General features: G+C 45.0%; 1 protein-coding gene across 1 annotated transcript in view; it reads left to right on the top strand.

The window, feature by feature from the left end:
- The window catches only part of LOC109876871 (receptor tyrosine-protein kinase erbB-4-like), a gene marked incomplete at its 3' end in the record, with an annotated part of 92,155 nt that overhangs the window by 48,346 nt on the left and 16,309 nt on the right, over positions 1–27,500 (top strand). Inside the window, exon 3 of the mRNA XM_031818467.1 lies at positions 24,447–24,581. Within this exon, the coding sequence (XP_031674327.1) occupies positions 24,447–24,581 (135 nt within the window). The remainder of the gene's footprint in view (positions 1–24,446; positions 24,582–27,500) is intronic.

Below are 27,500 nucleotides of genomic sequence, written 5' to 3'. Positions count from 1 at the left end.
CTTCCTATTTATTAATGAGACTAGTTTCCTTTGGGACCAGCTGCTTCCTATTTATTAATGAGACTAGTTTCCTTTGGGACCAGCTGCCTCCTATTTATTAATGAGACTAGTTTCCTTTGGGTCTAGCTGCCTCCTATTTATTAATGAGACTAGTTTCCTTTGGGTCTAGCTGCTTCCTATTTATTAATGAGACTAGTTTCCTTTGGGTCTAGCTGCCTCCTATTATTAATGAGACTAGTTTCCTTTGGGTCTAGCTGCCTCCTATTTATTAATGAGACTAGTTTCCTTTGGGTCTAGCTGCCTCCTATTTATTAATGAGACTAGTTTCCTTTGGGTCTAGCTGCCTCCTATTTATTAATGAGACTAGTTTCCTTTGGGTCTAGCTGCTTCCTATTTATTAATGAGACTAGTTTCCTTTGGGTCTAGCTGCCTCCTATTTATTAATGAGACTAGTTTCCTTTGGGACCAGCTGCTTCCTATTTATTAATGAGACTAGTTTCCTTTGGGTCTAGCTGCTTCCTATTTATTAATGAGACTAGTTTCCTTTGGGACCAGCTGCTTCCTATTTATTAATGAGACTAGTTTCCTTTGGGTCTAGCTGCTTCCTATTTATTAATGAGACTAGTTTCCCTCTGGGTCTAGCTGCTTCCTATTTATTAATGAGACTAGTTTCCTCTGGGTCTAGCTGCTTCCTATTTATTAATGAGACTAGTTTCCTTTGGGTCTAGCTGCTTCCTATTTATTAATGAGACTAGTTTCCTTTGGGACCCAGCTGCTTCCTATTTATTAATGAGACTAGTTTCCTTTGGGACCAGCTGCCTCCTATTTATTAATGAGACTAGTTTCCTTTGGGGTCTAGCTGCCTCCTATTTATTAATGAGACTAGTTTCCTTTGGGTCTAGCTGCTTCCTATTTATTAATGAGACTAGTTTCCTTTGGGTCTAGCTGCCTCCTATTTATTAATGAGACTAGTTTCCTTTGGGTCTAGCTGCCTCCTATTTATTAATGAGACTAGTTTCCTTTGGGTCTAGCTGCTTCCTATTTATTAATGAGACTAGTTCCTTTGGGTCTAGCTGCCCTCCTATTTATTAATGAGACTAGTTTCCTTTGGGACCAGCTGCTTTCCTATTTATTAATGAGACTAGTTTCCTTTGGGTCTAGCTGCTTCCTATTTATTAATGAGACTAGTTTCCTTTGGGACCAGCTGCTTCCTATTTATTAATGAGACTAGTTTCCTTTGGGTCTAGCTGCTTCCTATTTATTAATGAGACTAGTTTCCTCTGGGTCTAGCTGCTTCCTATTTATTAATGAGACTAGTTTCCTCTGGGTCTAGCTGCTTCCTATTTATTAATGAGACTAGTTTCCTTTGGGTCTAGCTGCTTCCTATTTATTAATGAGACTAGTTTCCTTTGGGACCTGCTGCTTCCTATTTATTAATGAGACTAGTTTCCTTTGGGACCAGCTGCCTCCTATTTATTAATGAGACTAGTTTCCTTTGGGTCTAGCTGCCTCCTATTTATTAATGAGACTAGTTTCCTTTGGGACCAGCTGCTTCCTATTTATTAATGAGACTAGTTCCTTTGGGTCTAGCTGCCTCCTATTTATTAATGAGACTAGTTTCCTTTGGGACCAGCTGCTTCCTATTTATTAATGAGACTAGTTTCCTTTGGGACTAGCTGCTTCCTATTTATTAATGAGACTAGTTTCCTTTGGGACCAGCTGCTTCCTATTTATTAATGAGACTAGTTTCCTTTGGGTCTAGCTGCTTCCTATTTATTAATGAGACTAGTTTCCTTTGGGACCAGCTGCTTCCTATTTATTAATGAGACTAGTTTCCTTTGGGTCTAGCTGCTTCCTATTTATTAATGAGACTAGTTTCCTCTGGGTCTAGCTGCTTCCTATTTATTAATGAGACTAGTTTCCTTTGGGTCCAGCTGCTTCCTATTTATTAATGAGACTAGTTTCCTTTGGGTCTAGCTGCTTCCTATTTATTAATGAGACTAGTTTCCTCTGGGTCTAGCTGCTTCCTATTTATTAATGAGACTAGTTTCCTTTGGGACTAGCTGCTTCCTTCCTGCTATGCCAAGGCTTCTGTACTTTCCAATGTCCACTTGGAATGAAGCAACGTACTTAGAATGCATTCTAAGTAGTATGGTACTGTCATAGTGAAATAGCCCTTTGTTTCATATAGGTGGGTATTTACTTGTTGCGTCCCAATTGGCGCCCTGTTCCCTATATTATGCAGTACTTTAGACCAGAGACGTCTGGGCTCTGAAGGGAATAGAGTGCCATCAGGCTGATCTGATGTAGCCGCTCTGCCAAAGAATGAATCAGGACTGAGGGTCATATTTTATGCTGCATATGCGGCTCCACACTTCTCCCCTTTTCACTTCCTCCTCACTTTAACAGACACAGGGCTTGTGTCCCAAACGGCACCCTATTCCCTATATATTGCACTACTTTTGACCAGGGCCCATAGTTTGGGATGCAGACGAGCGATGACCACAGATTCCACTTCGCACACTCCTCTGTGTCTACGCAGAACAAAACTTTCTCCTTCTCTTTTCTCCTCTCTCTCATCTCTCTCTCACTCACTCTTCTCTCGCCTCTCGTCCTCTCTCTCCAAATCCACCTCTCCTCTCTCTCCCTCTCGTCTCCTCTCCCTTCTTCTCTCCCTCTCCTATCCTCTCGCTTTCCTCTCCCTCTCTCCTCCTCCTCTCTCTTCTCTCTTTTTTGTTCTTTCCTTGACAGAGCCTTTGTGATGCAGCACTGCTATTCAGGTCATTCCCCACTGTTTGAGATGGAGGTGGTTTTCCATTTGAATGGAGAGAGATAGTGTGTTCCTATGTACTCTAACAGACACAGATTGGATACTTACAGACAGCCTTGTTTGGATTGGTGTACTCTAACAGACACAGATTGGATACTACAGACAGCCTTGTTGTGGATTGTGTACTCTAACAGACACAGATTGGATACTACAGACAGCCTTGTTGTGGATTGGTGTACTCTACAGACACAGATTGGATACTACAGACAGCCTTGTTGTGGATTGGTGTACTCTAACAGACACAGATTGGATACTACAGACAGCCTTGTTGTGGATTGGTGTACTCTAACAGACACAGATTGGATACTACAGACAGCCTTGTTGTGGATTGGTGTACTCTAACAGACACAGATTGGATACTCCAGACAGCCTTGTTGTGGATTGGTGTACTCTAACAGACACAGATTGGATACTACAGAGAGCTTTGTGTGGATTGGTGTACTCTAACAGACACAGATTGGATACTACAGACAGCCTTGTTGTGGATTGGTGTACTCTAACAGACACAGATTGGATACTCCAGACAGCTTTGTTGTGGATTGGTGTACTCTAACAGACACAGATTGGATACTACAGAGAGCCTTGTTGTGGATTGTTGTACTCTAACAGACACAGATTGGATACTACAGACAGCCTTGTTGTGGATTGGTGTACTCTAACAGACACAGATTGGATACTACAGACAGCCTTGTTGTGGATTGGTTGTACTCTAACAGACACATATTGGTTACTACAGACAGCCTTGTTGTGGATTGGTGTACTCTAACAGACACAGATTGGATACTACAGACAGCCTTGTTGTGGATTTGGTGTACTCTAACAGACACAGATTGGATACTACAGACAGCCTTGTTGTGGATTTGGTGTACTCTAACAGACACAGATTGGATACTACAGACAGCCTTGTTGTGGATTGGTGTACTCTAACAGACACAGATTGGATACTACAGACAGCTTGTGTGGATTGGTGTACTCTAACAGACACAGATTGGATACTCCAGACAGCCTTGTTGTGGATTGGTGTACTCTAACAGACACAGATTGGATACTACAGAGAGCCTTGTTGTGGATTGGTGTACTCTAACAGACACAGATTGGATACTACAGAGAGCCTTGTTGTGGATTGGTGTACTCTAACAGACACAGATTGGATACTACAGATACAAAAGTTTTGAAGTAGGACTGCTAACTGATATCCACCTTTATGGATCAATTCAATGTGTTTATTACCAATAGGAGCAGCAGGTAGCCAAGCGGTTAAGACCGTTGGGCTAGTAATCGAAAGGTTGCTGGTTCAAATCCCCAAGCCGACTATGTGAAAAAGCTGTCGATGTGCCATTGAGCAAGGCACTTTACCTTAATTGCTCCTGTGAGTCACTCTGGTTCAGAGCGTCTGCTGAATGAAACATTTGTAGATGTAATATTTAGGCTCATAGTTAGTATGGGGTCCTGTGTCTAAGTATACATGGATGTCAATGCATTGGAGTCAGAAGATGATTTGTCCAAGTGAAGGATTATTTCAACACCTTTTGTGTTACAGTATGTTTCCCAAGGTCTGATAAACACATGTCTCAGAAGGTAACCTCCACCAGAGTACACTATCTCTTTATTGTCTCAGAAGGTAACCTCCGCCAGAGTACACTATCTCTTTATTGTCTCAGAAGGTAACCTCCACCAGAGTACACTATCTCTTTATTGTCTCAGAAGGTAACCTCTACCAGAGTACACTATCTCTTTATTGTCTCAGAAGGTAACCTCCGCCAGAGTACACTATCTCTTTATTGTCTCAGAAGGTAACCTCCGCCAGAGTACACTATCTCTTTATTGTCTCAGAAGTTAACCTCCACCAGAGTACACTATCTCTTTATTGTCTCAGAAGGTAACCTCTACCAGAGAACAATATCTCTTTATTGTCTCAGAAGTTAACCTCTACCAGAGAACAATATCTCTTTATTGTCTCAGAAGTTAACCTCTACCAGAGAACAATATCTCTTTATTGTCTCAGAAGTTAATCTCCACCAGAGAACAATATCTCTTTATTGTCTCAGAAGGTAACCTCTACCAGAGAACAATATCTCTTTATTGCCTCAGAAGTTAACCTCTACCAGAGAACAATATCTCTTTATTGTCTCAGAAGTTAACCTCTACCAAAGAACAATATCTCTTTATTGTCTCAGAAGTTAACCTCCACCAGAGAACAATATCTCTTTATTGTCTCAGAAGGTAACCTCCACCAGAGAACACTATCTCTTTATTGTCTCAGAAGGTAACCTCCGCCAGAGTACACGATCTCTTTATTGTCTCAGAAGGTAACCTCCACCAGAGAACAATATCTCTTTATTGTCTCAGAAGGTAACCTCCACCAGAGAACACTGTCTCTTTATTGTCTCAGAAGGTAACCTCCGCCAGAGTACACTATCTCTTTATTGTCTCAGAAGGTAACCTCCGCCAGAGTACACTATCTCTTTATTGTCTCAGAAGGTAACCTCCACCAGAGAACACTATCTCTTTATTGTCTCAGAAGGTAACCTCCACCAGAGAACACTGTCTCTTTATTGTCTCAGAAGGTAACCTCCACCAGAGTACACTATCTCTTTATTGTCTCAGAAGGTAACCTCCACCAGAGAACATTATCTCTTTATTGTCTCAGAAGGTAACCTCTACCAGAGAACAATATCTCTTTATTGCCTCAGAAGTTAACCTCTACCAGAGAACAATATCTCTTTATTGTCTCAGAAGTTAACCTCTACCAGAGAACAATATCTCTTTATTGTCTCAGAAGGTAACCTCCACCAGAGTACACTATCTCTTTATTGTCTCAGAAGGTAACCTCCACCAGAGTACACTATCTCTTTATTGTCTCAGAAGGTAACCTCTACCAGAGAACACTATCTCTTTATTGTCTCAGAAGTTAACCTCTACCAGAGTACACTATCTCTTTATTGTCTCAGAAGTTAACCTCTACCAGAGTACACTATCTCTTTATTGTCTCAGAAGTTAACCTCTACCAGAGTACACTATCTCTTTATTGTCTCAGAAGGTAACCTCCACCAGAGTACACTATCTCTTTATTGAGCATCGTTCAACACCAAGGAAGTCAAACCCATTAAAAGAGAAATACGCCTCTCAAAACGCATCCCGCCCAGAGCCAGAATAAGGGAGATCATTTTCCTTCTCCGAGTCACACATTTGTTATCACTTTGGTTCCATAAGGCCCAATGGCCTCTCTTAAAGAGGTTGCGCTTTAAAAAATGAAGGCAATTTGTTTCCCACACACCCTTGCCGCCCCCAACACCCTCACCACCATTGTCAGAAGTGTGTCACAGCCCAGTGTGGAGGTCAAGGCACTGATGGAGATTTCACACCAGGGCACACATGCACACGCACAAACACAAACACACACGCACACACACGCACACGCACACACACGCACACACACAGAGGCATACAGTACACACATGTAGGTACGAACACATAAACAGACCCCCCACCACACACTTCTTACTTAATTTATCCAATCTATACCCTGTCTGTATTTTCCTTAAACTCCCCCATTTATATTTAGGAGATGGTTCAGGGTAGTTCCTCAGGGCTCTGAAGGAGAGGGTTGATTAATAGACACTTAAAAGGGATGCTTTAAAGGTAAAGAGGGAGGGAGGATGGGGGGTGGGGTTCGGAGTGTGTGTGTGTACGTTTGTGTGTGTGTGTGCGTGCGTGTGTGTGTGCGTGCGTGCGCATATGTGTTCCAACTTGTACAGCGTGTGTCCGTGTGTTTTTTTCCCAGTGTGTTTGTGAGGGTTCAGGAAGACAGTGATCAGCCAGCCATGGAAATGAATGATCTTTTCCTCCCTGTGTTCTCCTGTACTCAGCAAGTGACCTCATCACACATAGTGACAAACTGCTTTCCAAGGGAAACATCAAGCGAGGGGAAAGGGGGGGTTCTGATCCTGATAGAACGCTGATGATGGGTCTTTACCCAGTGATCAACAGTGTAGAGACATGTGACACACCTCTTGGGACTAGGGACCAATAAATGCTAGCTCATACACTCTAATGGCTAGTTAATTTATCACTGTTACACAGCGTTATTCATCTGCCTAATAAAAACAACACAGGCTAATAGATAGTTAATTAATCACTGTTACACAGCGTTATTTATCAGCCTAATAAAACAACACTGGGCACCCTATTCCCTATATATGTAGTTCCCTATATATGTAGTGCACTACTTTATATCAGGGCCCTATTCCCTATATACTGCACTACTTTAGACCAGGGCCCTATTCCTTATATAGTGCTCGACCAAGTTCCCATCGGAGACAAGCAGCAATCTGGGACGAGTGGTCAGCGCTGATGATGATGATGATGATACCTCATCAAGTAACTGATATATATATACAGAGAGAGAGACTGAGAGAGTGAGAGAGACTGAGCTAGTGAGAGAGTGAGAGAGACTGAGAGAGTGAGAGAGACTGAGAGAGTGAGAGAGTGAGAGAGACTGAGATAGTGAGAGAGACTGAGATAGTGAGAGAGACTGAGAGTGAGAGACTGAGAAAGTGAGAGAGACTGCAATAGTGAGAGAGACTGAGATAGTGAGAGAGACTGAGATAGTGAGAGAGACTGAGATAGTGAGAGAGACTGAGATAGTGAGAGAGAGAGTGAGAGTGAGAGACTGAGATAGTGAGAGAGACTGAGAGAGACTGATAGAGTGAGAGAGACTGAGATAGTGAGAGAGACTGAGAGAGTAGAGAGATTGAGATAGTGAGAGAGACTGAGATAGTGAGAGAGACTGAGATAGTGAGAGAGACTGAGAGAGTGAGAGAGACTGAGATAGTGAGAGAGACTGAGAGAGTGAGAGAGACTGAGAGAGTGAGAGAGACTGAGATAGTGAGAGAGACTGAGATAGTGAGAGAGACTGAGAGAGTGAGAGAGACTTAGAGTGAGAGAGACTGAGAGAGTGAGAGAGACTTAGAGAGTGAGAGAGACTGAGAGAGTGTGAGAAGAGTGTGAGAGAGGAGAGTGAGTGAGTGAGTGAGGCACACAGAGAGAGAGAGATAGTATTGTTTATTTCACTTTTGTTTATTATCTATTTCACTTGCTTTCCAATAAAGCCCTTACATTGAAATATAATTGAATTGGGGGAGAGAGAGACCACGTGAGACACTGAGAGACTGAGCGAGAGGACAGAGAATATATTACATGGTGTTTTGGAGAAAGAGAGAGAGAGAGAAGACAGAGAGAGAGAGACAGAGAGAGAGAGAGAGACAGAGAGAGAGAGAGAGACAGAGAGAGAGAGAGACAGAGAGAGAGAGACAGAGAGAGAGAGAGAGAGAGAGACAGAGAGAGAGAGAGACAGAGAGGAGACAGAGAGAGAGACTGAGAGACGCAGAGATAATACATGGTGTTTTGGAGAGAGAGACTGAGAGAGAGAGAGAGAGGCTGAGAGAGAGACTGAGAGAGGAGAGCTGAGAGAGAGAGAGAGAGAGACAGAGAGAAGAGAGAGAGAGACAGAAGATATTACATGGTTGTATTGGAGAGAGAGGCTGAGAGAGAGAGAGACAGAGAGAGAGACAGAGAGAGACAGAAGATATTACATGGTGTTTTTGGAGAGCGAGACTGAGAGAGAGAGGCTGAGAGAGAGAGACAGAGAGAGAGAGGCTGAGAGAGAGAGCTGAGAGAGAGAGGCTGAGAGAGAGAGGCTGAGAGAGAGAGGCTGAGAGAGAGACTGAGAGAGAGAGCTGAGAGAGACAGAGAGAGAGACAGAGAGAGACAGAAGATATTACATGGTGTTTTGGAGAGAGAGACTGAGAGAGAGAGGCTGAGAGAGAGACAGAGAGAGAGAGGCTGAGAGAGAGAGGCTGAGAGAGAGAGGCTGAGAGAGAGAGGCTGAGAGAGAGAGGCTGAGAGAGAGACTGAGAGAGAGGCTGAGAGAGACAGAGAGAGAGACAGAGAGAGAGACAGAGAGAGACAGAAGATATTACATGGTGTATTGGAGAGAGAGAGAGACAGAAGATATGACATGGTGTATTGGAGAGAGAGAGAGAGACAGAAGATATGACACAGTGTATTGGAGAGAGAGAGAGAGAGAGAGAGAGAGAGAACAGAGAGAGAGACAGAGAGAGACAGAAGATATTACATGGTGTTTTTGGAGAGCGAGACTGAGAGAGAGAGGCTGAGAGAGAGGAGACAGAGAGAGAGGCTGAGAGAGAGAGGCTGAGAGAGAGAGGTCTGAGAGAGAGGCTGAGAGAGAGAGGCTGAGAGAGAGACTGAGAGAGAGAGGCTGAGAGAGACAGAGAGAAGAGACAGAGAGAGACAGAAGATATTACATGGTGTTTTGGAGAGAGAGACTGAGAGAGAGAGCTGAGAGAGAGACAGAGAGAGAGAGGCTGAGAGAGAGAGGCTGAGAGAGAGAGGCTGAGAGAGAGAGGCTGAGAGAGAGAGCTGAGAGAGAGACTGAGGAGAGAGGCTGAGAGAGACAGAAGAGAGACAGAGAGAGAGACAGAGAGAGACAGAAGATATTACATGGTGTTTGGAGAGAGAGAGAGACAGAAGATATGACATGTGTTATTGGAGAGAGAGAGAGAGACAGAAGATATGACACAGTGTATTGGAGAGAGAGAGAGAGAGAGAGAGAGAGAGAGACAGAAGATATGACATGGTGTATTGGAGAGAGAGAGACACAAGATATGACATGGTGTATTGGAGAGAGAGAGAGAGAGAGAGACAGAAGATATGACATGGTGTATTGGAGAGAGAGAGACACACAAGATATGACATGGTGTATTGGAGAGAGAGAGAGAGAGAGAGAGAGAGACAGAAGATATGACATGGTGTATTGGAGAGAGAGAGAGAGACAGAAGATATGACATGGTGTATTGGAGAGAGATACAGAGAGAGACACAAGATATGACATGGTGTATTGGAGAGAGAGAGAGAGAGAGAGAGAGACAAGATATGACATGGTGTATTGGAGAGAGAGAGAGACACAAGATATGACATGGTGTATTGGAGAGAGAGAGAGAGAGAGAGAGAGACACAAGATATGACATGGTGTATTGGAGAGAGAGAGAGAGAGAGAAGAGAGAGAGAGAGAGAGACACAAGATATGACATGGTGTATTGGAGAGAGAGAGAGACACAAGATATGACATGGTGTATGGAGAGAGAGAGAGAGAGAGAGAGAGAGAGAGAGAGAGAGACAGAAGATATGACATGGTGTATTGGAGAGAGAGAGACAAGATATGACATGGTGTATTGGAGAGAGAGAGAGAGAGAGAGAGAGGAGAGAAGATATGACATGGTGTATTGGAGAGAGAGAGAGACATAAGATATGACATGGTGTATTGGAGAGAGAGAGAGACAGAAGATATGACATGGTGTATTGGAGAGAGAGAGACACAAGATATGACATGGTGTATTGGAGAGAGAGAGAGACAGAAGATATGACATGGTGTATTGGAGAGAGAGAGACAGAAGATATGACATGGTGTATTGGAGAGAGAGAGACAGAAGATATGACATGGTGTATTGGAGAGAGAGAGAGAGAGAGACAAGATATGACATGGTGTATTGGAGAGAGAGAGACAGAAGATATGACATGGTGTATTGGAGAGAGAGAGAGAGACAGAAGATATGACACAGTGTTTTGGAGAGAGAGAGAGACAGAAGATATGACACAGTGTTTTGGAGAGAGAGAGAGACAGAAGATATGACATGGTGTATTGGAGAGAGAGAGAGACAGAAGATATGACATGGTGTATTGGAGAGAGAGAGAGAGAGAGACAGAAGATATGACACAGTGTTTTGGAGAGAGAGAGAGACAGAAGATATGACATGGTGTATTGGAGAGAGAGAGAGACAGAAGATATGACATGGTGTATTGGAGAGAGAGAGAGACAGAAGATATGACACAGTGTTTTGGAGAGAGAGAGAGACAGAAGATATGACATGGTGTATTGGAGAGAGAGAGAGACAGAAGATATGACATGGTGTATTGGAGAGAGAGAGAGACAGAAGATATTACATGGTGTATTGGAGAGAGAGAGACAGAAGATATGACATGGTGTATTGGAGAGAGAGAGAGACAAGATATGACATGGTGTATTGGAGAGAGAGAGACAGAAGATATGACATGGTGTATTGGAGAGAGAGAGAGACAGAAGATATGACATGGTGTATTGGAGAGAGAGAGAGAGACAGAAGATATGACACAGTGTTTTGGAGAGAGAGAGAGACAGAAGATATGACATGGTGTATTGGAGAGAGAGAGAGACAGAAGATATGACATGGTGTATTGGAGAGAGAGAGAGACAGAAGATATTACATGGTGTATTGGAGAGAGAGAGACAGAAGATATGACATGGTGTATTGGAGAGAGAGAGAGAGAGAGACAAGATATGACATGGTGTATTGGAGAGAGAGAGACAGAAGATATGACATGGTGTATTGGAGAGAGAGAGACAGAAGATATGACATGGTGTATTGGAGAGAGAGAGACAGAAGATATGACATGGTGTATTGGAGAGAGAGAGAGAGACAGAAGATATGACATGGTGTATTGGATAGAGAGAGACAGAAGATATGACATGGTGTATTGGAGAGAGAGAGACAGAAGATATGACACGGTGTATTGGAGAGAGAGACACAGAAGATATGACACGGTGTATTGGAGAGAGAGAGACAGAAGATATGACATGGTGTATTGGAGAGAGAGAGACAGAAGATATGACATGGTGTATTGGAGAGAGAGAGAGAGACAGAAGATATGACACGGTGTATTGGAGAGAGAGAGAGACAGAAGATATTACATGGTGTATTGGAGAGAGAGAGAGAGAGAGAGACAGAAGATATGACATGGTGTATTGGAGAGAGAGAGAGAGAGAGACAGAAGATATTACATGGTGTATTGGAGAGAGAGAGAGAGAGAGAGAGACAGAAGATATGACATGTGTAATATAATTCTAAGACCAAAGAGGAGTGGAGAGACTAGGAAAAGGCAGTGTATATCTTATTTACATTATTATTGGGAGGCTGGCCACATTGTTTAATTAAACCTAGATTACAAGCACAATTAAACAACAGGATATCAAGGTTTGGTTTCAATTTCAATTCCCGTTTCTTGACTTCTTCACTAAATATCAACCAAATGTAGTTGTTGATTGGATGTTGATGTCCAATCAACAACGGCCTTTGTCTGGTGCATGTACACACACTGCTATGAGAACCCTTTGAACATTGGACATCATAGATAGCCACTGATGTGCAACATCAGGGACAAAAAGCCCTAAAATAGCATGCATCATTTAGCATTGTGATGAGTATCTTTGATTCAAAGCGAACAGGGGACACAACAACCCACCACCCTTGTGGCTGTTAACCCTTGTGTTGTGTTCGGGTCTATGGGTGCCATTTTCAATGTTTACTAAAATAATAATGATACAATGAATAATCTTTTCAACCTGAGACTCATTGACCTTGGCTCATTTTCTGTGAAGAACATGTAAAAGAATGCATTTTCATTGAGTGCACACTGTGTACCCCCCTGCACATTTATATTACATATGTGGTGTTCTGGTCCACTGGACCCGAGGGTAATGAAAGTGTGGAAAAGTGTGTGTGTAGGTGAAAACAAGTCAAAATGAAACCAAAAGGTTTGTTGTGTGCTTTCACTCTGTCGTCCTCCTCCCTGGGCCGGATGCATCAACATAGCACCAAGAACCTGTCTGTCTCCCTACCTGTCAGCCTGTCTCCCTACCTTTCAGCCTGTCTCCTGCTTTTCTCACACTCTTTACCCTTTGTAGTGTTTGAAACTACACAATGTCTTGCGGGAGGCTGCAGAGTGTTAGTACAATACATTTTTTTGATAGATTGTTAAACAAATCTGTATTTTCCCACACTCTACTCCAGGCATTTTATTTATTTTATTTTATTTTTTTATTTCACCTTATTTAACCAGGTAGGCTAGTTGAGAACACCTTTATTTAACCAGGTAGGCTAGTTGAGAACACCTTTATTTAACCAGGTAGGCTAGTTGAGAACACCTTTATTTAACCAGGTAGGCTAGTTGAGAACACCTTTATTTAACCAGGTAGGCTAGTTGAGAACACCTTTATTTAACCAGGTAGGCTAGTTGAGAACACCTTTATTTAACCAGGTAGGCTAGTTGAGAACACCTTTATTTAACCAGGTAGGCTAGTTGAGAACACCTTTATTTAACCAGGTAGGCTAGTTGAGAACACCTTTATTTAACCAGGTAGGCTAGTTGAGAACACCTTTATTTAACCAGGTAGGCTAGTTGAGAACACCTTTATTTAACCAGGTAGGCTAGTTGAGAACACCTTTATTTAACCAGGTAGGCTAGTTGAGAACACCTTTATTTAACCAGGTAGGCTAGTTGAGAACAAGTTCTCATTTACAACTGCGACCTGGCCAAGATAAAGCAGTGCGACACAAACAACAACACAGAGTTACACATGGAATAAACAAGCGTACAGTCAATAACACAATAGAAAAAAGAAAGTCTATATACAGTGTGTGCAAATGTTGTGAGGAGGTAGGCAATTAATAGGCCATAGCAGCGAAGTAATTACAATTTAGCAGATTAACACTGGAGTGATAGATGAGCAGATGATGATGTGCAAGTTGTGATACTGGTGTGCAAAAGAGCAGAAAAGTAAATAAAAACAATATGGGGATGAGGTAGGTAGATTGGGTGGGCTATTTTATTGTCTTTATTTTTTTTACTTTAAGGGGTGGATCAGCTTAATATTGCAGAAAGAATGTTGCTTCCATCAATGTAATTGGCTGCATCATTTCCAATCCTGATTCCAATCTTGGGTGGGCTATTTGCAGATGTACTATGTACAGCTGCAGTGATCAGTTAGCTGCTCAGATAGCTGATGTTTAAAGTTAGTGAGGGAAATATAAGTCTCCAGCTTCAGCGATTTTTGCAATTCGTTCCAGTCACTGTCAGCAGAGAACTGGAAGGAAAGGTGGCCAAAAGTGGCTTTGGGGATGACCAGTGAGATATACCTGCTGGAGCGCTGCTACGGGTGGGTGTTGTTATGGTGATCAGTGAGATATACCTGCTGGAGCGCGTGCTACGGGTGGGTGTTGTTATGGTGACCAGTGAGATATACCTGCTGGAGCGCTGCTACGGGTGGGTGTTGTTATGGTGATCAGTGAGATATACCTGCTGGAGCGCGTGCTACAGGTGGGTGTTGTTATGGTGATCAGTGAGATATACCTGCTGGAGCGCTGCTACGGGTGGGTGTTGTTATGGTGACCAGTGAGATATACCTGCTGGAGCGCTGCTACGGGTGGGTGTTGTTATGGTGATCAGTGAGATATACCTGCTGGAGCGCGTGCTACGGGTCGGTGTTGTTATGGTGACCAGTGAGATATACCTGCTGGAGCGCGTGCTACGGGTGGGTGTTGTTATGGTGACCAGTGAGATATACCTGCTGGAGCGCGTGCTACGGGTGGGTGTTGTTATGGTGACCAGTGAGATATACCTGCTGGAGCGCTGCTACGGGTGGGTGTTGTTATCATGACCAGTGAGATATACCTGCTGGAGCGCTGCTACGGGTGGGTGTTGTTATGGTGACCAGTGAGATATACCTGCTGGAGCGCGTGCTACAGGTGGGTGTTGTTATCATGACCAGTGAGATATACCTGCTGGAGCGCGTGCTACGGGTGGGTGTTGTTATCATGACCAGTGAGATATACCTGCTGGAGCGCTGCTACGGGTGGGTGTTGTTATCATGACCAGTGAGATATACCTGCTGGAGCGCGTGCTACAGGTGGGTGTTGTTATCATGACCAGTGAGATATACCTGCTGGAGCGCGTGCTACAGGTGGGTGTTGTTATCATGATCAGTGAGATATACCTGCTGGAGCGCGTGCTATGGGTGGGTGTTGTTATCATGACCAGTGAGGTGAGATAAGGCAGAGCTTTACCTAGCATAGACTTATAGATGACCTGGAGTCAGTGGGTCTGGCGGCGAATATGTAGCGAGGGCCAGCCGACTAGAGCATACAGGTCGCAGTGGTGGGTGGTATAAGGGGCTTTGGTAACAAAACGGATGGAACTGTGATAGACTGCATCCAGTTTGCTGAGTAGAGTATTGGAATCTATTTTGTAGATGACATCGCTGAAGTCGAGGACCGGTAGGATAGTCAGTTTTACTAGGGTAAGATTGGCGGCGTGAGTGAAGAAGACTTTGTTGCGAAATAGAAAGCCGACTCTAGATATGATTTTGGATTGGAGATGTTTAATATGAGTCTGGAAGGAGAGTTTACAGTCTAGCCAGTCAGAACCGTCCAAGGTAGTGATGCTAGTCGGGCGGGCGGGTGCAGGCAGCGAACGGTTGAAAAGCATGCATATGGTTTTACTAGCGTTTAAGAGCAGTTGGAGGCCACGGAAGGAGTGTTGTATGGCATTGAAGCATGTTTGGAGGTTAGTTAGCACAGTGTCCATAGAAGGGCCAGGTGTATACAGAATGGTGTCGTCTGCATAGAGGTGGATCAGGGAATCACACGCAACAAGAGCGACATCATTGATATATGTAGAGAAAAGAGTCGGCCCAAGATTGAACCCTGTGGTACCCCCATAGAGATTGCCAGAGGTCCGGACAACAGGCCCTCCGATTTGACATACTGAACTCTGTCTGCGAAGTAGTTGGAGAAGGTACGGTGGGATTCGAAATGGTCAGTGATCTATTTATTAACTTGGCTTTCGAAGACTTTAGAGAGGCAGGGCAGGATGGAAATAGGTCTGTAACAGTTTGGGTCTAGAGGAAGGGCAGGATGGATATAGGTCTATAACAGTTTGGGTCTAGAGGCAGGGCAGGATGGATATAGGTCTGTAACAGTTTGGGTCTAGAGGCAGGGCAGGGCAGGGCAGGGCAGGGCAGGGCAGGGCAGGGCAGGGCAGGGCAGGATGGATATAGGTCTGTAACAGTTTGGGTCTAGAGGCAGGGCAGGGCAGGGCAGGGCAGGGCAGGGCAGGGCAGGGCAGGGCAGGGCAGGGCAGGGCAGGGCAGGGCAGGGCAGGGCAGGGCAGGGCAGGATGGATATAGGTCTGTAACAGTTTGGGTCTAGAGTACTCCCCTCTTTGAAGAGGGGAAAGCGGCAGCTTTCCAATCTTTAGGGATCTCGGACGATACGAAAGAGAGGTTGAACAGACTGGTAATAGGGGTTGCAACAATGGCGGCAGATAGTTTTAGAAAGAGAGGGTCCAGATTGTCTAGCCCAGCTGATTTGTACGGATCCAGGTTTTGCAACTCTTTCTAAACATCTGCTAACTGGATTTGGGTGAAGGAGAAGCTGGGGAGGCTCGGGCAAGTAGCTGAAGGGGAGGGGGGAGCTTTTGGTCGGGGTTGGGGTAGCCAGGAGGAAACCATAACCAGCCGTAGAGAAATGCTTATTGAAAGTGTCTATTATCATGGATTTATCAGTGGTGACCGTGTTACCTAGCCTCAGTGCAGTGGGCAGGTGGGAGGAAGTGCTCTTGTTCTCCATGGACTTTGCAGTGTCCCAAAATGTTTGGAGTTAGAGCTACAGGATGCAAATTTCTGTTTGAAAAAGCTAGCCTTTGCTTTCCTGACTGCCTGCGTGTATTGGTTCCTGACTTCCCTGAACAGTTGCATATCGAGGGGACTATTCGATGCTATTGCAGTCCGCCACAGGATGTTTTTGTGCTGGTCAATGGCAGTCAGGTCTGGCATGAAACCAAGGGCTATATCTGTTCTTAGTTCTACATTTTTTGAAAAGGGCATTGCTATTTCAAGATGGTATGGAAATTACTTTTAAAGAACGACCAGGCATTCTCGACTGACGGGATGAGGTCAATATCCTTCCAGGATACCCGGGCCAGGTTGATTAGAAAGGCCTACTCTCAGAAGTGTTTTAGGGAGCGTTTGACAGTGATGAGGGGTGGCGTGGACCCATAGCGGATGCAGGCAATGAGGCAGTGATCGCTGAGATCCTGATTGAAAATAGCAGAGGTGTATTTGGAGGGCAAGTTGGTCAGGATGATATCTATGAGTGATATCTATGAGGGTGCCCATGTTTATGGATTTAGCGTCTTGTGCAAATTGGGGGAGGGACACAACAAATAAATAACTTTACATGTGTGGCTCCTTACCACAATCAATCAGCATGCCAAAAATAATTCATACTCAGAGGGACTTTGAAATAATTTTTGCAGAGAGGGAATCTAGTGTGGAAGGAACATCTTCCAATTTGAAGCATTTTCCGAATATGAGGATCATGCCTCTGTCAATACTGAGTCTGACAGTGAGTTGGAAGAAGAGGATGAGATGGACCCTCAGCCAGCCCCAGGACCAGTCCGTCAGCAACCAGCTCATCAGCAGCCTGCAGGAGGAGAAAGATAGATGTCAAAAAATTGTGAAATTCTTCTTCCCTAAGAAATGAGCCATCCCGCATGGCTGTCAATGTGATAAGGATGTAACCAGGGCCGATGCGGATAGAGGTTACTCATGTTCAGGACATAAAGTCTTCTATTGAACTGTTCATCCCAGACACCAGCCAGAAAATCATTCTGGACTGCACTAACTTTGGAAGGAAGGAGTGTTTTTGGAGAGAGATGGAAGGAGATGGACCAAACTCATATACATGCATACTTTGAGGTTCTTAACCTTGCTGGTGTTTTCAGATCCAATGGGGAATCCACAGAATCCCTGTGGGATGCAGAAACTGGCAGAGAACTTTTCCGTGCAACAATGCCACAAAAGGAGGGGTGGACAATTTAGACAAGTTGGTGACTGGCTACAACTGCAAAAGGATTCAGGAGGAGGATTCTGGTGCTCCATCTGCCCGACCCACAGAACCATCAACTCCAATACCAGAACTAAGTGTGAGTGTGTCACGCCCTGACCATAGAGAGCTGTTTATTCTCTGTTGGTTGGGGCGTGATAGTGACTAGGGTGGGTCATCTAGGTGATTAATGGTTTATGTTGGCCTGGTATGGTACCCAATCAGAGACAGCTGTTTATCGTTGTCTCTGATTGGGGATCATATTTAGGCAGCCATTTCCTCATTGTGCTTTGTGGGATCTTGTCTACAGATAGTTGCCTGTGTGCACACCAGTAGCATCACGGTTCCTTCGTTCGTTCATTCGTTCGTTCGTTCATTCGTTCGTTCGTTCGTGACTCTCGTTCGTTCATTCGCGTTTGTTTTGTTTTGTTTCATGAGTTTCTATGAATTAAAATATGTGGAACTCTACGCACGCTGCGCCTTGGTCCAATCATTATGACGAGCGTGACAGAGTGATGTTGTTGCATGTGGGTGAGTCTGAATCTCGTACCTTGGCCTGCTATAACTATAGATGTGAGTGAGATTCCTGAATATTTTCATCATTCTAGATTGCAGACGGTAGCAACAAGAATGTCACGGATCTCTCTGTGACTTCCATCGCTCACACCTGGCCCCTATTCCCACACCTGGCCCCTATTCCCACACCTGGCCCCTATTCCCACACCTGGCTCCTATTCACACACCTGGCCCCTATTCACTACCTGGCCCCTTTTCACACACCTGGCCCCTTTTCCCACACCTGACCCCTATTCCCACACCTGGCTCCTATTCACACACCTGGCCCCTATTCACACACCTGGCCCCTATTCCCACACCTGGCCCCTATTCCCACACCTGGCCCCTATTCCCACACCAGGCCCCTATTCCCACACCTGGCCCTTATTCCCACACCTGGCCCCTATTCCCACACCTGGCCCCTATTCCACACCTGGTCCCTATTCCCACACCTGGCCCCTATTCCCACACCTGGCCCCTATTCACACACCTGGCCCCTATTCCCACACCTGGCCCCTATTCCCACTGATTGTATTTGTATAAATGTGCCCTTTGTTCACCATGGTGCTGTTGATTATTGGTACAAGGTCCGTTGGTGTTGTGAAGACCTGTGCAGTGTGTTTTGGTTTTCGTGCCCTTGTGGATTGTGTAGATGATTACGGGTCTCGTCCCGTGTGTTAATCATTGTGCTCGTGTGTAGTTATTCGAGGTACTCCTCGCTGTTTTGTTTGGGCTTCAACCCTGTGCTTTGTATCGTGTTTGTTTGGTCTTCGTCCCTTTGCCCTCACACGGCCCTTATTCCCTCACACGGCCCTTATTCCCTCACACGGCCCTTATTCCCTCACACGGCCCTTATTCCCTCACACGGCCCTTATTCCCTCACACGGCCCTTATTCCCTCACACGGCCCTTATGCCCTCACACGGCCCTTATGCCCTCACACGGCCCTTATTCCCTCACACGGCCCTTATTCCCTCACACGGCCCTTATTCCCTCACACGGCCCTTATTCCCTCACACGGCCCTTATTCCCTCACACGGCCCTTATTCCCTCACACGGCCCTTATTCCCTCACACGGCCCTTATTCCCTCACACGGCCCTTATTCCCTCACACGGCCCTTATTCCCTCACACGGCCCTTATTCCCTCACACGGCCCTTATTCCCTCACACGGCCCTTATTCCCTCACACGGCCCTTATTCCCTCACACGGCCCTTATTCCCTCACACGGCCCTTATTCCCTCACACGGCACGCCATCATTTGGGGTAATAATAAAAAAACATATTAAGCATTCCTGTGCCTGTCTCCCGAATCATTGCTACCAGCGTGACAGAATAATCAAACATTGAGGGAGACAGCGAGAATGGACCGTCCGACTGACGACGCTGCTACTGGTCCGTCCGACACCCCGGCAACTTCAGCAGCCACAACTTGCCCGTCCGACGCCACTGCTACTGGCCCGTCTGGCACCCCGGCAACTTCAGCAGCCACAACTTGCCCGTCCGACGCCACTGCTACTGGCCCGTCTGGCACCCCGGCAACTTCAGCAGCCACAACTTGCCCGTCCGACGCCACTGCTACTGGCCCGTCTGGCACCCAGGCAACTTCAGCAGCCACAACTTGCCCGTCCAACGCCACTGCTACTGGCCCGTCTGGCACCCCGGCAACTTCAGCAGCCACAACTTGCCCGTCCGACGCCACTGCTACTGGCCCGTCTGGCACCCCGGCAACTTCAGCAGCCACAACTTGCCCGTCCGACGCCACTGCTACTGGCCCGTCTGGCACCCAGGCAACTTCAGCAGCCACAACTTGCCCGTCCGGCACCCAGGCAACTTCAGCGGCCACAACTGGTCCGTCCGGCACCCAGGCAACTTCAGCGGCCACAACTGGTCCGTCCGGCACCCAGGCAACTTCAGCAGCCACAACTGGCCCGTCCGACGCCACTGCTACTGGCCCGTCCGACACCACTGCTACTGCTACTGCTACTGGCCCGTCTGACGCCGAAGCGCTGTGATGTGTGCGGACCCAAGAAGGACAGGAAGACAAAGTAATACATTTGCAACACACATACAGTAAAACTCTGTCCCTCGTGTGTAGAGCGGCCTTCATTTGTGTTCAATGGGGCTCATATATCATTTCCATAAAACTGTCTGTAAAATGTGTCCTTCCAATTTGTTCAGTTCTTGTAAAAACTTTAACTAGTTTAACTTCTGTTTACAAAAAAACACATTTTATCAACAATAATAACGAATAGGGCTTTTATTGATAAATGTGAACTAGCAGAGGTAAATATGAACCATGGATGCTGTCCATATTGTTTGTAATTGATATAAGTCAACGTCTAAGTATGAAGTATTTTGTTCGATAAATTGTTATGGCTGTATTGTTTTAAAAACCCAATAATGTTGTGGGTCCATCAGACCGGTGAACATTGGGTGAAAAACTAAATGACCACCAAACATGATTCTAACGTCTGCCACAGCCACACACAAAGAATATAATCATCTAGAACCTCTTCATTTATTTGTGTTCTGGGATTTCAAAGGATAACAAGTGGTTGGAAGCAACCCCTCACTCAACGGCCAATGAATAATGTCCTTTGAAGCCCTGAATGCCCATGGCCTTACATCGTCCAATTAGGAGGGATCTGAGAGAAACGCCTGCTGCTGATTCGCTCCCTCAATCCCCTCTCTAATGGCCTGTCTCTCATAGATCCCTATGGATCCACATTAGTCATGTAGGACGCAGCAACTCAATGTCCTCAACAGACATGTACAGTAATGTACTGTAAACATCCATCAAGAAGGGCAAATAATGTTCACTGCAAGCAGGTAGATAGTGAATGAATGGTCTGGGGTGTTTGAGGCTCTCCATGCTTCCTCTCTCTATCCTTTCTTTCTCTCTCTCCATCTCTGTCTCTCTTTCTCTCTCTCTCTCTCTTTCACACTCTCTCTCTCCCCTCCCTCTCTCTCTCTCTTTCACACTATCTCTCTCTCTCCCTCTCCCCTCTCTCTATTTCACACTCTCCCTCTCTCTCCCTCCCCCCTCTCTCCAAGGTGATGGGTTTTACAACTACCTCGTCAATCAGCGATGGTATGAGGCGGCGCTCACCCCCAATGAATAGCTGGCCATAGAGCAAACCATTTGAATGGATAGATCGTAACAGGAGGGCATACGGCGAGTACTGCCCCATCATTTCCCTAGGAGTTACCGTCCCGGCCCCATGGACAGAGAAATGGAGGCTTTCAGAGTTCATCCCTCTCTCGCCCTCAGACTCTTCAGACTGTTTCTCTACAGTGAAAGGATACTATTTTGGCATTGACTAATGGGCTACTGTCATGGAACGTCCATAGAATCTTAGAAGACATCTATAGAATCTAAGAAGACATCTATAGAATCTAAGAAGACATCCATAGAATCTAAGAAGACATCTATAGAATCTAAGAAGACATCTATAGAATTTAAGAAGACATCTATAGAATCTAAGAAGACATCTATAGAATCTAAGAAGACATTCATAGAATCTTCAAAGACAGTCGTAGAATCTTCAAAGACCTCCATAGAATCTAAGAAGACGTCCATAGAATCTTAGAAGACATCTATAGAATCTAAGAAAACGTCCATAGAATCTTAGAAGACATCTATAGAATCTAAGAAGACATCTATAGAATCTAAGAAGACATCTATAGAATCTAAGAAGACATCTATAGAATCTAAGAAGACATCCATAGAATCTAAGAATAAATAAATAGAATCTTAGAAGACATCCATAGAATCTTAGAAGACATCCATAGAATCTTAGAAGACATCCATAGAATCTTAGAATAAATAAATAGAATCTTAGAAGACATCCATAGAATCTAAGAAGACATCCATAGAATCTTAGAAGACATCCATAGAATCTTAGAAGACATCCATAGAATCTAAGAAGATGTCCATAGAATCTTAGAAGATGTCCATAGAATCTAAGAAGACATCTATAGAATCTAAGAAGACATCCATAGAATCTTAGAAGACATCCATAGAATCTCTGAAGACATCCATAGAATCTTAGAAGACATCCATAGAATCTAAGAAGAAATAAATAGAATCCTAGAAGACATCCATAGAATCTTAGAAGACATCCATAGAATCTTAGAAGACATCCATAGAATCTTAGAAGACATCTATAGAATCTAAGAAGAAATAAATAGAATCTTAGAAGACATCCATAGAATCTTAGAAGACATCTATAGAATCTAAGAAAACATCCATAAAATCTTAGAAGACATCCATAGAATCTTAGAAGACATCTATAGAATCTGAGAAGACATCCATAGAATCTTAGAAGACATCCATAGAATCTTATAAGACATCCATAGTATCTTAGAAGACATCCATAGAGTCTGAGAAGAGATCAGTAGAATCTGAGAAGACATCCAGAGTAAGCATATTTCTGTGAGGACAATGTGATGGAGAAGTTCTATGGAGGCACCAGCATCAACAATCCAGGCAGAATCTAATCAACATACTTTTGCCACAATCCTGAATATCCTCCTGACTATTCTCTATTGAATCACATTCTATTATTGAATAAGATACAAACACCCTGAATATTTAGGCTCCATGCATACCATTGTAATTGGTACAGAATGTTCACTTATAACAGTCTGATACATTGACATGTAAAACATCCCTTTGATAAAATCCTTCTTTGTGCGAGGCGATATTAGTAGATGAAATTGCAATGATAGACCATCCCCCGGCGAGGGAGACCGCAGGCATGTCAAATTGAGTTTATCTTTATCCACGGGAGAGTTCCTTGTTTAAATCAAGCCATTTCCGTCATAATGATTAGCTTCCCCCACTTCTCCACTATTCTGAATATCTGAATACGCCTCATCTTTATATTTTCCTATGCTGCTAATCTGTTCAGAGACGATAATATACTGGTGGAGCATGTTTCCTAATCCGGTTCAATCTGGATTATAAATTCTGATTCTTTTCATTAACTATGACAAGGGTGTTCCCAGAACCAGGGGTCATCGTGGATGATACACACACACACACACACACACACACACACACACACACACACACACACACACACACACACACACACACACACACACACACACAAACTACTGTTATCTTGAGTCTCATCCAGAGAGGAACTACATGATTGATTTGAGTCCAAATCCTGTAATTGACTTGCACATTGTCATATAAAGACAGTGATATAGGTACAGGATTCTAGATTGTTCTGGTTCCCCATGCAGACATCTGGTGAAGGCTATAACCCTCCCACAGAAACATATTATTGCTATTAGTGAAATACCATAAGAGGGGGTTTGACCCAAAGCCTCCCTTTATCCTCTGTGTCCTTCTTTCTGTTTCTGGAGTAGGTCACGGGGGAAAAGGATATTTTCTAGGAACTCGTTGAGAACTCGTTGAGAATACGTCTCTTTGTAGATGGAGGGGAAGCTTTGTAGATGTAGCATGAAAGCACATCAACAATATGGACGCCTTTCAGAAGCGACAGTAAACACTACTTAACAGGATGGAGCAGTCTAGTGACTGCTGCTGGAGGGTAGGTCTGCATACCTGGCCTTACGACAACAACACACGTTTACCTTTTCACACTGAGTCAATAGTTTCCATCTGCAGGGTTTAGAAATAAAGAAATGCATAGCATGTTCAGGAACGGTCAGGAGTAACCTTCATGTATTGATGTTCTGCTCCAACATGTACACACACACACACACACACACATACACATACACATACACACACACACACACACACACACACACACACACACACACACACATACACACACACACACACACACACACACACACACATACACATACACATACACACACACACACACACACACACACACACATACACACATACACACATACACACATACACAAACAAGAGCACACACATACACACACAAGCAAGAGCATACATACATACATACATACATACATACATACATACATACATACATACATACATACATACATACATACATACATACATACATACATACATACATACACACACACACACACACACACATACATACATACATACATACATACATACATACATACATACATACATACATACATACATACATACATACATACATACATACATACATACATACATACATACATACATACATACATACATACATACACAAGAGCACACATACACACACACACACATACATACATACATGTTAATGGTTATGTGCTTATTATGTGTATATGTGTCCTCTTCTCTGCACAGAGATCCTGAACGGAGGGGTTTATGTTGACCAGAACAAGTTCCTGTGCCACGCCGACACCATCCACTGGAGGGACATCATCAAGAACCCCCAAGCTGAGCTCTTGGTGGTACCATCCAACAACAGTGGCCTTGGATGTGAGTATGGGGAGAAACCACAAAGCTGAGAGGGAGGGGTGGTCGAGGTGCTGATAAAATATTGAGGGATGCTTCTCTAAACTTCCAAGGTGCACATTATACACACACACACCTTCACACCTTCACACACACCTTCACACCTTCACACACACACACCTTCACACCTTCACACCTTCACACCTTCACACACACACACCTTCACACACACACACACCTTCACACCTTCACACACACACACCTTCACACACACACACCTTCACACCTTCACACCTTCACACACACACACCTTCACACCTTCACACACACACACCTTCACACACACACACACCTTCACACACACACACCTTCACACCTTCACACCTTCACACACACACACCTTCACACACACACACACACCTTCACACACACACACACACCTTCACACCTTCACACACACACACCTTCACACACACACACCTTCACACCTTCACACCTTCACACACACACACCTTCACACCTTCACACACACACACCTTCACACACACACACCTTCACACACACACACCTTCACACCTTCACACCTTCACACACACACACCTTCACACACACACACCTTCACACACACACACCTTCACACCTTCACACACACACACCTTCACACACACACACCTTCACACCTTCACACACTTACATGTTTCCTCAGTTTCATACAAATGATATTGTTAAAATGGGCCTCCCTTTGTATCCTTTATCTCTGTTTTGCTGAAGGTGAGTTGGAAGCAGCATCACAATAGATCCGTGATTAAACTCACATGGAGGTGGTTGGGTTGTGTTGCTATGCAGCCAGGCCCATGGTGATTCTGTCTCAGCTGCACATAAAGCTCACTAAAGCTGACAGCCAGCTCCAATCAAAGTGTTTGGAACACTGATATGGCTACCGGCCATTGTGTGTCAAAACACACAGCCATTGGCTACCGGCCATTGTGTGTCGAAACACACAGCCATTGGCTACCGGCCACTGTGTGTCAAAACACACCGCCATTTTAGTTCCAAGTCCACTCCCTCAAACCTTCTCCACATTTTCAATTTGTTTTCCCCTCCCTAGATTGCATTGTATGCCAAGGAAAAGTGAGGGCATGATATGCATTCAATATCAGTGTAGAAAATGTCACTGAATGTCACAGTGACCACTAAAAACAGCACGTATGACCACAAAATGTCACACAATGCTCGAGTGAGCATGTAGATTCTCCCCACAAGGTGTCTGTTTGAGATGTTAGAAGAAGAAGAGAGGACAGAGGAGAGGACAGAGGAGAGGACAGAGGAGAGGACAGAAGAGAGGACAGAAGAGAGTACAGAGGAGAGGACAGAGGAGAGGACAGAGGAGAGGACAGAAGAGAGGACAGAAGAGAGTACAGAGGAGAGGACAGAGGAGAGGACAGAGGAGAGGACAGAGGAGAGGACAGAGGAGAGGACAGAGGAGAGGACAAGAGAGGACATAAGAGAGGACAGAGGAGAGGACATAAGAGAGGACAGGGGAGAAGACAGAAGAGGACAGAGGACAGAGGAGAGGACAGAAGAGAGGACAGAGGAGAGGACAGAAGAGAGGACAGAAGAGAGGACATAAGAGAGGACAGAGGAGAGGACAGAGGAGAAGACAGATGAGGACAGAGGAGAGGACAGAGGAGAGGACAGAAGAGAGGACAGAAGAGAGGACAGAGGAGAGGACAGAAGAGAGGACAGAAGAGAGGACATAAGAGAGGACAGAGGAGAAGACAGAAGAGGACAGAGGAGAGGACATAAGAGAGGACAGAGGAGAGGACAGAAGAGAGGACAGAAGAGAAGACGGAAGAGAGGACGGATGAGGGGATGGAGGAGAGGACAGAGGAGAGGACATAAGAGAGGACAGAAGAGAGGCCAGAGGAGAGGACAGAAGAGAGGACATAAGAGAGGACGGAGGAGGGGACGGAGGAGAGGACGGAGGAGAGGACGGAAGAGGGGACGGAGGAGAGGACAGAGGAGAAGACAGAGGAGAGGAAGGAGGAGAGGACAGAAGAGAGGACAGAGGAGAGGGAGTATAAGACAATACGAGTTGGCATAAAATGAGAGAGTGGCTCTGCGTGCGTGGGAGCCCAGGTTGCCAGATTGAGGCTTTCTTTGAGGTTGCCAGATTGGATCGCTATTTAACATAATAATTTTTGGAGTGAGCGAGGCGTAATTTCACAGGCAGGCAGGGGGCCGAGGGTGACATTCACTCAGCCCTCCACTTCAGCATGTAATTACCACACAGTCAATTAAAGCCTGATGATGACAGGCCCATTCACGCTCACTGACGGTGGGCTATGATAACTGTTATGTGTCATGTCCCCACTTTTTGCCTGAGAGAGATGACTTGACTGGGAGTGGATCCTTGTCCCTCATACTTACTGTAGACCCAGAGAGAGCCAGCCCAGCGAGAACAATGAGAGCACACTCACCCACTCTCATAGTACACTCACCCACTCTCATAGTACACTCACCCACTCTCAGATCACACTCACCCACTCTCAGAGTACACTCACCTACTCTCATAGTACACTCACCCACTCTCATAGTACACTCACCCACTCTCAGAGCACACTCACCCTCTCTCAGAGCACACTCACCCACTCTCAGAGTACACTCACCCACTCTCATAGTACACTCACCCACTCTCATAGTACACTCACCCACTCTCAGAGCACACTCACCCACTCTCAGAGCACACTCACCCACTCTCAGAGCACACTCACCCACTCTCAAAGCACACTCACCTACTCTCAGAGCACACTCACCCACTCACTGAGCACACTCACCCACTCTCATAGCACACTCACCCTCTCTTAGAGCACACTCACCCTCTCTCAGAGCACACTCACCCACTCTCAGAGCACACTCACCCACTCTCAGAGCACACTCACC

Source organism: Oncorhynchus kisutch, unplaced genomic scaffold (assembly GCF_002021735.2).
Source record: "Oncorhynchus kisutch isolate 150728-3 unplaced genomic scaffold, Okis_V2 scaffold1416, whole genome shotgun sequence".
NCBI lineage: Eukaryota > Metazoa > Chordata > Actinopteri > Salmoniformes > Salmonidae > Oncorhynchus > Oncorhynchus kisutch.
Note: the sequence above shows the minus strand (reverse complement) of the source record. Positions and strands in the feature narration are given on the sequence as shown.